The sequence below is a fragment of the Bos taurus genome, chromosome 2 (genome assembly GCF_002263795.3).
Source record: "Bos taurus isolate L1 Dominette 01449 registration number 42190680 breed Hereford chromosome 2, ARS-UCD2.0, whole genome shotgun sequence".
Taxonomy (NCBI): domain Eukaryota; kingdom Metazoa; phylum Chordata; class Mammalia; order Artiodactyla; family Bovidae; genus Bos; species Bos taurus.
The window spans coordinates 127,595,227-127,609,747 of record NC_037329.1 but is presented as its reverse complement, the minus strand read 5'-3'; the positions used below and the strand labels follow the sequence as shown (position 1 = coordinate 127,609,747).

The window sequence follows — 14,521 nt, the reverse complement described above, 5'->3', positions numbered from 1 at the left end:
ATATGAATTCTCATACAGTGAAATGCAACCCAACAATAAAGAAATGCACCTTCGTAACAAGGCAGAATATAGGATGTTATATTTATAGGGCCTATTTATAAGCCTCTATTTAAATCGTTTCTGATAGGCTCGGACGCAGGCCCAGACACCTTCATGATTGGTGAACTCCTCTGTCCTTCAAAGAGGTAGGTGCTAGAGTCCGTTTTGCCTCAGAGGGCCCCGGGATTGGCCGGCAGCAGCGTAGCGGCGCCTGCGATTGGTCCGAGAGGCCGTCCGTCGGAGCGGTGGAGGCGGGGTAGGCGGCTGGCTGGTGCTGGGGCGGGCGGGCCCCGGAATTGTCATTTCTTTGTTTCCGAAGGCGGAGGAAGCTCTGAGCGCCCCCCTCCCTCCTCCCCGTCCCACCCCCTCCCCCCCGGGTGCGGGCTCCATGTCTGTGTGACCGGCCCCAGGGGTAGAGTCCAGGCCCGACGCGGGGCGGGCCGGCGGCGGCGGCGGCTGAGGTGAGAGACGGCGGCGGCGGCGCGGGCACCCGGCCCCCCAGCGGGAGGATGAAGCGGCGGAACGCCGACTGCAGTAAGCTCCGCCGCCCCCTAAAGCGGAACCGGATCACCGAGGGCATTTACGGCAGGTGAGTGGCGGAGCCCCCCGCCTCCGCCGGCGCGGGCCCCGCGGGCCCCCCGGCCGGCTCCGGAGGGGCCGGGCCCCGTTATGTAACCCCGACTAGGCCGCACGCCCGCGCCGGGGGCTCCTCGGAGGAGCGCTGCCCAGAAGGGAGGGGGCCCCGGGGGTCCGCCCCGGGGAGCGCGGGGCGTGGCGAGGGCCGCCGGCCCGGCTTCGAGGGCGCGGCGGGCGCAGGCTGAGGGAGCCGCCACGCCGCCGTTGGGAGCGTCCGGGCCCCGCCGGGGGGGAGGGGCGGCGACCCCTTCCCCGCCGGTGCCCGCCGGGCCCTCGGGGCCGCTCCCGGGGCCCACGGGCCGCCTCTGTCTCCCCGCCCCTCAGTCCCCTCTGGCCCGGGAGTCGCCGGCCCGGGCTGGGAGGCGCGTGGACCATATGCCCCGGTGACGGGGAAGGCTGACAAAGTTGGGAGCAGACAGGGGCTCCCCCGCGGTCCCTCGGCTGACCGGGCAGGTGGTCACGTTGCCCCCTCTCGTCTTTTACTTCTCTTACGGGATCTCAAACTTGACACCGACTGCTGAAGCTCATACCCACCCCCCAAATCATGCGCTGTGGCCCCGCTCCAGACTCAGGCGAGATGACCCTTTTCTCAGCCGCATTATTTTGACAATTCTAAACAGATAGTTTTCTTCGAACCCGTTAAAAGGGATTTTTTCCTCCAAACTCACGGTTTTTTTGTTTGTTTGTTTTGTTTTTAATCCTCCCCAAAGCAAAGCCGTGTCCCTTTAAATAGAAATTGAATTCACTACCGAGGGATAGGACAACAGGTTCACGGGGCAACTAAGTGACCATCCCAGCTTCCCTCAGCAGCGTTTGTGTTCGACTGTTATTTTCTGGTTCTCACTGTGTTAATTCTAAATGGTACTTGCTTTGATAAAGAAATGATTTTAGAGGAGAAGTGGTTAGTTTACAAAGGAGAATTCTCAGGATGTGCATATAAGCTAAATTGAGTCCTGGCGGTGTTTTACAGTTTAGCTCTTTTAGCTGTGGAACTTAGAGAAATATGTGAGGTAACTGATGACACCCAAGTTGCCTGAGCATAGCTGGACACCTTGTTTATGCTACTGTTTACACATTTAGAAAGATTGCTTTTCACAAGCAGCTGACTGATGTAAACATTGGATGTTTTCTTTATTTCAAGCTTAAAAGCAGTTAAGTCAGTTAAAGTAAGAAGTTGTTGGATATATTCTTATGTAAGGAGCCACAGATCATAGAAGGAGTTCATACATTCAACAAATACCTGCACTGTGGACCAGCCCCTGTTCTGGCTAGTAAGAGTATAGCAGTAAGTCAAGCAGGCCAAAAATCCATGCTGAGTCAATCAAACCTGACCAATTAAGCAAAAGCTGTAAAAGCAAAAAAAACATTTTTCCTGCAAATTTAATGGATGAGGGAAAGTTCTCTTCAAGTTACACACACTATAATTTTTGAATAAGGGAAGGGTTTTCCCCCTGCCTATTGAAAATGATTTGAACAATTTAATATTAATGGTGACACAATAGAGAAAGCATATTAAACAGAGTTGGTAAACCAAGGACAACCCTGCTATTTGAATGGCTAACGTAAATGCACCTGTTTATAGTCAGAAGATTGAGAATCCCATATTGTTTCCATGTTTTCTGTTGTATTTCAGCTTCTTTTGTATTTGAACATACATGGGCAGTTTAGTATATGCTCCATAGTTACCACTTAGTGTGCATCAGTGTGAAGATGTGAATTTATTGTTTAATGAAGTTCTATTATTTTACTAATGAACTTTTGAAATTTGAATTTTCTTACCCTAAAGGTTAATAGTAAATACTCTATACAACTGTTCAGAGTTTCATCTGTAAGATTGTGAAAAACCAATAGTGTTTCAGCTCTCAAATCTGTTTAAGCTTCTCTTTGATACTCTTTAAGTCAAATGTTAATAAAAGACCTACATATATTTCTGTCTTTTCTCTCAGAGCACCATATATCAAGTGAGTGGTTCAATTTACTTATCTGTTTCTTAGTTTATATTATTATATTATGGAATATTATGATCTGAAGAACAAGATCATAGTGTTAAGGTTTTTTGCAGTTTTGTTTTCAAAGGAGATTTAGAAAATTTCCAGTTATTTCTGAAGCAGACAGAATGAGTGAGCTAGTTATGAGTTGTGGTGTTTGAGGATTTGTGAGTATCAGATTTCTGTTCATCGCATTTACGTCTACACTAAATTGTTTGTAACACCATCTATTGCCCATTTTGTTTCTCAACGTCTGGCCAATTTTGGTCTCATTAAATAGAGAGCTTTGTTTTTTTCTGAGGCTCTGTTGACAGTTCTGATAACCACTATCTACTGTTTCATAGCGTAACCTTTCATGGACTTAATATTTGCATGTTCTCAGTCTGCACAGCTCTGAGCTTGGGCTAACAAGGAGGGAGCTGTGGTGAAGAGAGCACTGGACTGAGAGTGTCAGGAGACCTAGGTTCAGACTTGAGTGTCCCAGCTCTGCCGTTTGGGACAGACAAGACAGCCACAGCTTTGAGCCTTAGTTCTCTCACCTGTCAAGTGAGTTTTGAGGACTAAAAGGAGATAATGTCCAGTTTGTGAAATTCTGTATGAATTCTAGCATCTTAATACAAAATTATTTATTTAGCATGTTGTTGTTATCACAGTTTACCATATTTGGTTTATTTTTTAAAGGAGTCAGGAAAGACCATAAAATTTGTTACAACTATCAACAAAAGTTGAGTAGTCAAAACAAGGGATCAGTTGCTGCTTGGTCTTGCTGAGGAAAAAAAAAAATCCCTGTTGCTGAGATGCTTTTAATCATGGGCTGCAATCCAGCAACTGTGACGGAGGTGATTGTCAAATGATACCATTATTATCAGTATGGCTGTGGTAGAATTCTGTTTCGGGGCAAGGTAGATGGAAAATGAATTTTTAACATTATGTTAATGTTACCTGCATTTATGTATATACCCATCATTTGAAAACTGAAATGTATTAGAAATATGTTATTTCAGTCAAGTTAATAATCAAAAATAAGAGAAAGGAAATAGGAATGGTGATCATTTTCTTTTACATCATTATGAGCTAAAACTTCAGTGCCATTTTGAAAAAATCTGAGCCCGCACAGAACCTGACAGAGAATAGGAATTCAGTGCTTAATGTTGAGCAAGTGAATTAGTAAATAAATCCATATAAGCCAATCCGTTCCACTCATTTAAGAACCGTCATTGTTTAAGTAATTATGGAGGATGCAGGATAAGATATGATTTCTTGTCTTCAAGGAGTTTACAGTCTAGGAGACCATAATAATTCCCTCTTAAATTTGTATAGTGATTTTGAGGTTCCAGAGAACTTTGAGTTCTGTCCAAGTAGAAATATTTTAGTTGAATTAAATTTTCGCTTGCTGGTTTACCTGATGCATTAACAGACTTACTTTGCCCTGTGCTATTTTACGATGAAGTAGGCAGTCACCACTAAGTGAGGAAATACATATACTCAAATGAAATTGATGTGAAAGTACTTTGGAAATTATGAAAAAAGTTTTTAATAAGAGAAAGTAAAATGAATAAGTCTACTTAACTATAATATTTCAGAAGCCCTTGGCTTTTAGGGCAGTGACTCTCTCCCTGTATCTGCCTTCACACATGCACCAGACACTCCCCAAAGTAATATCTAATTACTCCATGCAGTGATTCTTCAGGTGCGATGGGGTTGGAGTGCTATGTAGTTTTTAAAAGCCTTAAGGGAATTCTATGTGGTTCCACACCTTTCATCTTGCCGGGTTCCCCACCCCCTCTGAGAATTACTGACTTTATAATAGGAAGATGAGAAGACAAGCTTTGGTGAGTAGGAGACAGAGGCAGAAACATTTATGTTTAAAGTCTCCGCAGTTAAAATCATTGCTTACCCAAGTAAGTATAATAAGAATTTTAAGTAAGGCATGCGTGTGTTTTCAGCTTCCGTAAATTATTTTATATCTCAAACTGGTAGTTGAAGGAAGCACCCCTTCACTTGTGGATTTATGGATACTTCCTGTCATGGTGTGCTGAGTTCTGCTTGTAATATGTTGCCTGCAGGTTAAGCAGTGTAATACTGTACCTGACTTTTACATTTTAGGACTGGGGACTTCCCTGATATGTACCATAACTTTTCCCATCTTTATTTCAGAGGAGAATTTTCTGGCCTTTGACTTTCTGTAAATGGTCAAACTTTATATATTTCTCAGCTTCCTAATTTCCTTTTTCAGACCCTTGTCTGAATAATCTCATCTCCAGAGATTTCACTTCACTGCTTTTCCTACCATCTTAATGATGTTTCCTAAGCCTGGTTTTAGACTTCTTTGGGCCATGCTTATTAAAGCCACTCCAGGCTGGCCTGACCCTTGGCTGCCTTAATTGTACATGTGTTCTGCAACTGAAACCCCAGATACCAGTGTTGCAACCTCACAGCCTAAAAGCATTTTGATCATCTTGTAAACCTTAACTTCAGTGGTGCTGGACTTGACAGAAAAGTGATAAACGCAGTATTGTTTTAGAGGGATATTGGGAAAAGGGGTAAATACAATGGAAAATTTAGGAATTGAAATGTTTTCACTAACCTTTCTAGTGAGGTGTTTAGCTTAACTCTTATATTTGTAGTTTCTGTGAAATACATTTAAACAAATCTTCCACACTGGAATTCTGTACTTTATTTTTGCTAGTAGTGTACTACCTTAAAAAAATAAAGTACTTTCCTCCAGCTTTCATTTATGATTCTTCTTGTCTGAGTGTTCTTGACAGTTTAGTTTCATTAGATGTTTTGAAAATTACTTTAAGTTGCTGCTATCAGTTGAGGTGGGGAAGGGAGTGAACATGATCTATTTCAGTATTTCAGATTATTTGCTTAAAAGCATCCTGTTTTATTAATGATACTTTCCTTTTTCTTCATATTAGTTTCTCATGGCTTTTCTTGAACCTCACTGATTTGGAGATTGATTTTAATAGTTATCTCAATAGCTTATTATTTTCACTTTCTTGTTATATACCTGTATACTGTGGACCCAATCCATGTTCTGTAAGCACTTCTATTTCCAGAGTCTTTTTCTTTGGCCATTTCTCCCAGGTTTCCCAGATACTAACCCTTTGGGGTTTTATGTGGCTATATGTGTGTTTTGTTCTGTCATTTTCTAGGCTACCATCCAGATGATAGACTTAAGGGGCTATAACAAGATAGAACATATATCTTGTGGAGTCTGGAGGATCAGATAGAAATTTTATAAACTTAGTTGAAACCTCAAAGTGAAATACTATAATTTGGGTTACTTTTCTTGATGAAATTTAGTGTGCCCTTCAAATATAGCTATTACTTTATTCTCTAGGCTTCCCAGATTTGGGTGTAATTATTTTACTTGGATCATTTTCAAGAAATAGGTCCAGAAGAAAAAATAAATTTCTTCTCAACAAGCTGCATAAGTAGAATGGTACATACCAACAGGAGAAACACATACCCTCTGCTGCCCTTTTTTTTCCCATCATGGATTTCTTCAAATACCTGAGGAGTAACTATTTCCTCAAGGTCTCTCACCTTCAGGAAATGCATTCTGGTAATGGAAACTTTTTTTAAAAAAGGTAATCAACTATTAGAGTATATTCTTTGAGGCTTTCTGTCTTTACTTTGACATTTAGTTTAACTGACATCAAATTGGCCTCAGCTCATCAGCCTTCTTAAGGTGCCTGTCATCCCGACTTTGAAGCCCCTTCATAGCATTGGCTTTCCTTCCTTTGTATTTTTACCTCTGCCATCCTTAAGAGCCATGTGCTGACATTGACTCACAGGGTTATAACGTCAGAAGTCATTTATCCCTCACCCCATCCTCCTCTGTTGCCATTTCTGTTTTGGAAGTTTTGCATTTAGTGGCTTGAAATGGTGCGCCCAGTCCACTTTAGGTGTATCCATAGGAATCACTGATTCATTAAGGCTGTTGGGATCTGCTTCCTACCCAGAGCAGGGGAGTTGGCTAGAAGTAATCACACTCTTATTTAAAATTATATTATTACTTTGCTCATCTTCAAAACACTTTTAAAACCCAAATAAGCTACTCTGTACTAAAGTCAGTACTCTGCCTATCTCTTAGTGAGGTCCCTTGAGCTCTGGAGAGGATGGGGACCGTTTTCTTGGTCAAACAAAAACCCCTATCTCAGATGATAGAAATACTAAGGTTGGAGTCTTCTAGATGTAATAAGTATTATTTTCTTGTCTTTTTCTAGGCTTGACAAACTATACCTCGTGGTTCATTGTGTTTCTGGCTTTTTTAAAAAATGAGTCGTCTTTTTCTTTTTAAATTACATCTTTCTCTATTACAGTGACCATTCTGTGAGTATGACTATTATTGGAGAGCAGTCTTGAATTGTCCCATCTTTTGTGCCATGGCTATTTCTGTAAAGAGTCTTTGACTTTAGCATCTTTTTCTGCTTTTAAAACTTAATAGTGTTTACAAATTAAGTTTATTGATTCATAGTTTGTGAATTAAGGTACTGAGGATTTATTCTTTTGTAAAGTGTTTTAGCTTATTTTTTTAAAGCTTGGCTCTCCTGGAAAATTAAAGAATTATGTAACTTGAATATATACATACAGAGGGATATAAAGAAGGGCAATAATATTTATTGTGCATGTAAGAAGATGGGGAAGTCCAATGTGATAGTTAAGCATAAGGGCTTTAACATCATATGAACTTGGGTTCAAGTAATGTCCCTGACACTAGTTATGTGATTTAAAGCAGGCAAATGACTGCTTTAACCCTCAGTTTTCTCATCTGTAAAATGAGGATACTAAATAATATTGTCCACTTAGGATTGTTATAAGGATAATTGACCTAAGTCATGTAAAATACTTAACATAGTATCTGACACAGGCATGGTTGCTTGAAAAGTTGATTTCTTTTATACTGTTGTTACTATAATTTTATTTTCATTCTGTTACTTAGTTCCAGGAAAGATACTAGTTTCACAGATGAGAAAACTGAGATTGCAGGAGGTTTCAGTACTTGATAGAGGCCTCTATCTGTCTAACCCTGAAGTCTGTGCTCTCTTACTTACTGTGCTACTTCATCCTTTCTGGATGGTGTTTACATGCAGTAACATAGCAGAGTTTGGTCCTCTCAGACTCTACTACATGTAGAACAGGTGTCCTTATCTTCATGTTTCAGGTGAAGCAGCAGCTACCAGGAGGGTCCTGTGCAAGGACATTGATCTTTTTTCCTTCTCAAAATGAGAATCTCTTTTCTATTAAACAATCCAGTATGGGTGTGACAACAATGCAAAATGTGATCCTGGACTGAATCCTGACCTGGATCCTGGACTTGATCAATGGGTCTGTCTGTTGCTATAAAGGACATTAGAGAGATAATTACTGAAATTAGAATAATGTCTATAGGTCAAGTAATAGTACTAAATCAGTGTTGATTTCCTGATTTTGATAATTGTGCTGTGGTTTATAAGAAAATATTCTTGTTTTTAAAAAAATAATGAAGGGGACATGTCTACAAATTATTTTCAGATGGTTCAGGGGAAAATGTACACATATATAGGGAGAGAGTGATGACAGAAACTTGATAAAATGTTTCATCATTTGTGAAATCTGAGTGGAAAGATATAAGGGAATTCTTTGTAGTATTTAGGCAACTTTTCTATAAATCTAAAACTTTCAAAATGAAGAGTTGAGAAAAATAACACATGCTTGTTAGAGAAACTAAAGCAGTATGACAATGTGTAAGTCTAATGTAAAAAACCTTAGTTCTCCTGTTCTGGAATGAGCACTGTGATATAATTTATAAGTATGGTTTCTTCTTCGATCCATATAGATAAACAAGTATTTCTTAATAGAAATAGAGTTCTGTCTTATATACAAGTTTCTTGGTTTTCCTCCACAGTTAATCCTACCCATTGTTTTATACATGGAAATTTATCTATCTTTGAGTAGCAACACAACAGTGCATGTATAACTCACTCTGTTTTCTCTGGTCTCCCTGCTTCCACTCCCGTGCTCTTTCAGCAGTGCCCTGCAGCCTGTTCTGTGTTCCTCAGGTTTCTTTTCTATTGAATGGCAATAACAGCCCTGCTTATGTGATAGTTGTAGGGATAAAAATGAGATAATTTTAATATGAAAGCTTTTGGAAGAGTTACACAGTGAAAGTGGAAGTCGCTCAGTCGTGTCCAACTCTGCGACCCCATGGACTATACAGTCCATGAAATTCTCTAGGCCAGAATACCAGAGTGGGTAGCCTTTCCCTTCTCTAGGGGATCTTCCCAACCCAGGGACTGAACCCAGGTCTCCCGCACTGCAGATGGATTCTTTACCAGCTGAGCCACCAGAGAAGCCCAAGAATACTGGAGTGGGTGGCCTATCCCTTCTCCAGCAAATCTTCCCAACCCAGGAATCAGACCAGGGTCCCCTGCATTGTAGGCGGATTCTTTTTCAACTGAGCATAAGGGCAATGTAAATGTTAAGTGTGATTAGGTAGATGATCTTTACTGTTGAAGATATGAAGCATAATACTTGATTCACTTATGAAATAAATCTCTGATGTTTATGCAATGTTAGCACAGGTTTTAGGGCCTCTGGCTTGTCTTCTTTCTCCTAATGTCTTCACCCATTTTCATCCCAAACCCTTAGTGTCCACACTATTGAAAGTGTTTTTGAAGCAGAAATTCTAAAACTTTAAACTTTCCAGTTGTGTTAGGTTAGAGTACCTGGCATTAAAGAAGGGAATAGCAGAGGATGAGATGGTTGGATAGCATCACCGACTCAATGGACATGATTTTGAACAAACTCTGAGAGATAGTGGAGTATGGTGGAGCCTGGCGTGTTACCAGGGGGTGGCAAGGAGTCGGACACAACTTGGTGACTGAACTACAACAAACCTGTCTTTGATATCTTGAGTCATAAAGTACTTTAGAAAAATGCTATACAAACAATTCTTGAAAGCTTTTTTCAGTGATTTACATTCTAGAGTTTTTTCTTTTTAAATTGGATGTATTTCATCCTGTTAAGATTTGTCATTCCAATCTATGTGTGTGTGTGTGTGTGTGTGTGTGATTGACTTCAGCATGGTTTTCTTTGCAGCCTGCAGGAGGCCCAGAATAGAAAAGAAAAATACAGAACAGCTTAGGTCTTCTCAGGCTGCTCTCCTTTTTTGGATTTAATACAAGTATTGGTTGCAGAACACAGCAGTGATTCTAGTCTTGATGCTCATGCACGACTTTCTGTAGACCACCATTCCTCAAATATTTTCTCTCAGGACTTCTTTACACTCTTAAAAGTGATTGAGAGTCCAAAGAGCTTTTGTTTATATGGGTTATATCTAAAATTTTTGCTGGATTAGAAATTAAGACAAGAATTTTGAAATACTAGTTCATATAAAAATAGTGATGATAAATCCATGAGAAGAGTGTTATGCTTTTACATTTTTACAGATTTATTTAATATTAGGCTTAATAGAAGATAACTTTGAGGGCCCTCACAGTAGTCAGAACCAGTGTCAGGTAGGCTAAATGGAGTGATGATCTGGCACCCAGAGCAAAGCTGATAAGATGCCTCTTTTCCTTACGGAAAAACTGGTGAGAACAGATTCGGAGCAGGCGCGTGGTCATCCTTCAGGAAGAAGCTGTGTTTGTCATCTTCATTGTTGTTGCTGTGTTCAGACCCCTTCCGAGTCACCTGTGCATCATCTCTCCCTCTCCCTTTATTGTAAGTGTGTGCTTTGATAAAAGCCCTACTCTTGGTCCTAAACACTCTTATGCATGGCAGGTCATTCATTCAAATATTTAAGTTTCTCTGGTGTGCAAGGTTCTGTGCTGGGCATTGAGAATAAAGCAGGGAACAAAATGGGCCTCCATTGTTCTCATGGACTTTGCATTTAAAGAGTCATACAAAATGTTATTTAACTATAATATGATTCTTATCATACAGGAAACTCTGAGTGTATAATGGGGTACTAGTCTTTACTGTTGGGTCAAGGAGGCCTTTTTTGAATAAATATTCATGCTGCATGCTGAAGGATGAGTAGTAGTGGAAATGTTTCATTTAGTTTAAGTTGTATTTCTTTAAGGATCTTATCTGTGACTGAGAAAGAAATGTAGAAAAATTGACCCTGAACAGTTTGAATGTTCCCAGTTGAGGGATGGACAGCTAACAGTTTGGAGATAAGTACTGATTATCTGAGAAGATTGTTGTCTTCTTTCTGAGACATTGTGGAATTCAGTGGAAGTTCTTTGGCTATGAGACGTTTATACAGAAGCTAGTAGTCTTCTCAAATTTTAATGTATGCACACTAGAGTTTAAAGAGTCTGGGCATCTGATTAAAACATAAGCTTAGACTGAATAAGGGGTGGGCCCAGAAGTACTGCTTTTCTGAAAAGCTCATACTTGATGCTGATGCTGCTGGTTCACGGACCACACTTTAGCAAGACTACAATTACATATAATAAGACTTTTAGCAGGATACTAGCTGAACAAGAGGCTGGGCAAATATTCTAGAGGTAATGTCCAATAGGAAGAAGTATTTGGTAACAGTAGAAGACAAAGCAGTTTGGTTCAAGAAGTATCATGCTGCATAGTGAAAGGCAAAAGGGATTCACTGTTGCTATTACAGAGAGGACAGGAAAGCTTGGCATTGCAGTAGATGATTACTAGCACAACCAGAGGGGCTTCCCTGGTGGCTCAGATGGTAAAGACTCCGCCTGCAGTGCAGGAGATCTGAGTTCCATCCCTGGGTTGGGAAGATCCCCTGGAGAAGGGAACGGCTACCCACTCCTGTATTCTGGCCTGGAGAATTCCATGAACAGAAGAGCCTGGTGGGCCACAGTCCATAGGGTCACAAAGAGTTGGACATGACTGACTTTCACTTCACTTTTCACTTTTAGCCCAGCCAGAGAAATATTTCACAGACTCATTTCTGTGGTGAGGACCAAGTGAACTAAATGGCCATTAGTCTGCCTAGGGAAAAGGTCAGGTACTGAGGATTTATGGCCACCCTATGGTAATTAATTGTGTGACTTCAGACAATGATCTAAGTGACAAGCTGCAAGAGATTCTAGAGAGAAAGTGCACTTTTAGTTGGGAAAAAAAAAAGAATGTTCAGTACTACCTCTCATTAATCATACGGGATTAATCCATAGATGGACTATTTCTAAATAGATTCAATTTTAAAAAATGGTTGTAAGTGGCAAGGGGAGAAAAACGAATCTTATGGTTAATATCTACTGTGAAAAGGTCACCAATAGTAAACCTAATATTTGCATATCTCTTCTGTATTTCACTGGCACCTAGAGTAGAAGTTATCAGACTATCAAAAGATATTATTGGTCTGCCCTTATTTCAGGATATTATTATGGAAAATATCTTTTTGTTGCAATTATGCTTTAAATTTTTGTTCAAGATAGTTTACAGTAATTAGTAAATTTGTTTGGATTGGAGAATTAAGGTAACAAGTTAGCCATAAGTCATATTATGAACTATTAAATCATGAAAAAATATGATTAAGTATAGCATATTTTTTCATGATTTAATAGAAATATTTTGGAATGTTATAATAATGGTTTAAAACTCTAAAATTTTCTCCCCCATAGAATGTCATCTCTTAGTCAGATTTTCTACACTGATGAGCAGTAGTTTTAAATTTCTTTTAACTTTTGTACCTGTACCTGTAGAAGGTTAATAGGCATAAATTACTGATATAGAAGGCTCAGTGAATACTGAATCAGGCAACTATCTTGAATATTCTAAAACTCTATTAGATTGAAGTGAATCTATAAAGTTTGAAACTACTCCTAGAGTAAAATCAACTGTTAAGATTGCCTCTTGATTTTAGAGGTAGGCCCACCTAGAAGGGGGAGCCTGAGGAAAGCTGAAGGTATAGCACATGTTTGTGAAAGATCAAGTTTCCTTTAATGTGTATACTTCTAAATGTGACTCCATAAGATATGAGTGTCAGGGAACATCAGAGTTACGAAAGCAGTTGTTTGAAAAGAAATGAAATAGATCAAAAGGAACCCCTTTGAGTTACAGAATTGAAAATGAGTAGTCACTACAACAAAGATAATCATTTTCTAATGCCTTATAGGTTTAAATGAGTTATTAAAAAGTATTCAACAGGTTGCCATTCTTAAGATTTGTTGTTGTTTAGTTGCTAAGTCATGTCTGACTCTTTGTAACCCTGTGGACTATATGGCCTGCCAGGTTCTTCTGTCCATGGAATTTTCCAGGCAAGAATACTGGAGTGGTAGCCATTTACTTCTCCATGATGCTGTCTAAACAGTGAAATGGAATGTTGCCAGCAAGACTAGGCTCCTGCCATGCTTGGGAGCATTTGGGGCAGAGAGTAGTTGGTAGAACTCTTACCTTCTCCACTTGGGGAGTAGTGACAACTAGCCTAAGGAAGTGCCCACCATGTCTTATTCAGCTACAAGGAAAAAGCCACTTAGTTTTAAAGCCAAACTTGGAAATCTAGTTTCAGACTAAATCTGTGCTCCTGAATGCCTGCATGACTCAGTTATTCCTTCTAACAAACTATCCCTTGCTCTTCACTGGATCAGCAGTGGGTTTAATGAATGAGAATGAGAGCTCTGTTCTCATCTGGCTAACGTAACTCCAGTGAAATGAAAGTAAAAGTTGGACTTGAGATTCAAACCTGTGTTCTAGTTTGCCTTGGGTTCCTTGATTCTACAGCAAACCTCTTCATCAGAACTTACTGTCATGCCTAAAGAAGTTCTACCAAGAATCAGTATTAGAAATTGACTCTAGTTGCAAATTATGTATCCTCATGATACTATAACCCAGGGGTCGAACCCACGTCTCCCATATTGCAGGCAGACTCTTTCCTGTCTTAGCCACCAGGGAACCCCACTATATAACATTAAGGGTCATTTGTGTCTGTTTCTGACATTCTTTACCTGTGTGGCTTTACAGGGCATGGAAAGAATCCTCTATGCTGGATCCTGCTTTATTGATTTTACCCCCAAGAATATAAGTCTTTTTGTACCTTATTTTAATATATTTTAAAATTATTTATTAGAAGTCTTGATTTATTGTTCATGGTGTATATTCAAACAGCTGATTTAATCACAGCAGTATTGAAATGTTTCTGTTGCAGAACACCATGCAAAGCTATAGCCCAAGTCAAACTGAATTTAGGCATTTCCGACCTGAATATCTTGGAAAATCTTTTTTTTAAATACCTATATTTAACCTGCTCTAGAACTGACCAGACTAAAGACCTTAGACTTAAAGACCTTAGAGACTTATTAATAGGCATAGTTTGAAAGCTTCATTATCTTTAATACAACTAATGAATTCGAAGAATGGGATTTTAGATTATATGGAAAGTGTTTTTTTTTTAATCCAGGCCCTTACTTTGCTTTGCGATTCTACAGTGGTTAGATAGGTGTTCTGACTGGCTTATCAAAGTGTGTTCCTACTTCACAAAAGTCCAAAGGGAAGTGGGACACATCAGTATCTCACCTAGGGCAGTGCTGGGATCCTTCACGGTTTTTCCTTTAGTGTACATTTTGATACCCTCATGGCCTTTAGAAGTGATTGGCATCTGCTTCCTAAGTTAATGTCTGTCTGTTTGGGGAAGTTATTTGGTTTTTGTTCGGTTAATGCAGATAGAGAGAGGCAAGAGGAGAAAGAGGGGGGAAAATACAGAATTCTTCAAGCATGTAGGGATGCGCATCAAGAATTTCAAAGACTTCAAACAGATGCAGAGGGGTGGGGAAACAGCAAATTTGAAGCTGCTCAACCATGACATTTCTTCTAATGACGAACAGCTTGAAAGCTGTAATTTTGAGAGTGTTGCAGTATTTTGAAGTCAGACACTTAGCACATTTTAAAAT

At 39.9% G+C, this 14,521-nt stretch overlaps 1 protein-coding gene across 1 annotated transcript in view; it reads left to right on the top strand.

The window, feature by feature from the left end:
- Positions 1-429: 429 nt before the first annotated feature.
- Positions 430-14,521, top strand: part of MACO1 (macoilin 1) — a 66,352-nt gene continuing 52,260 nt past the window's right edge. Inside the window, exon 1 of the mRNA NM_001038647.1 lies at positions 430-628. Coding sequence (NP_001033736.1) covers positions 549-628 — 80 coding nt within the window. The 5' untranslated portion in view covers positions 430-548. The remainder of the gene's footprint in view (positions 629-14,521) is intronic.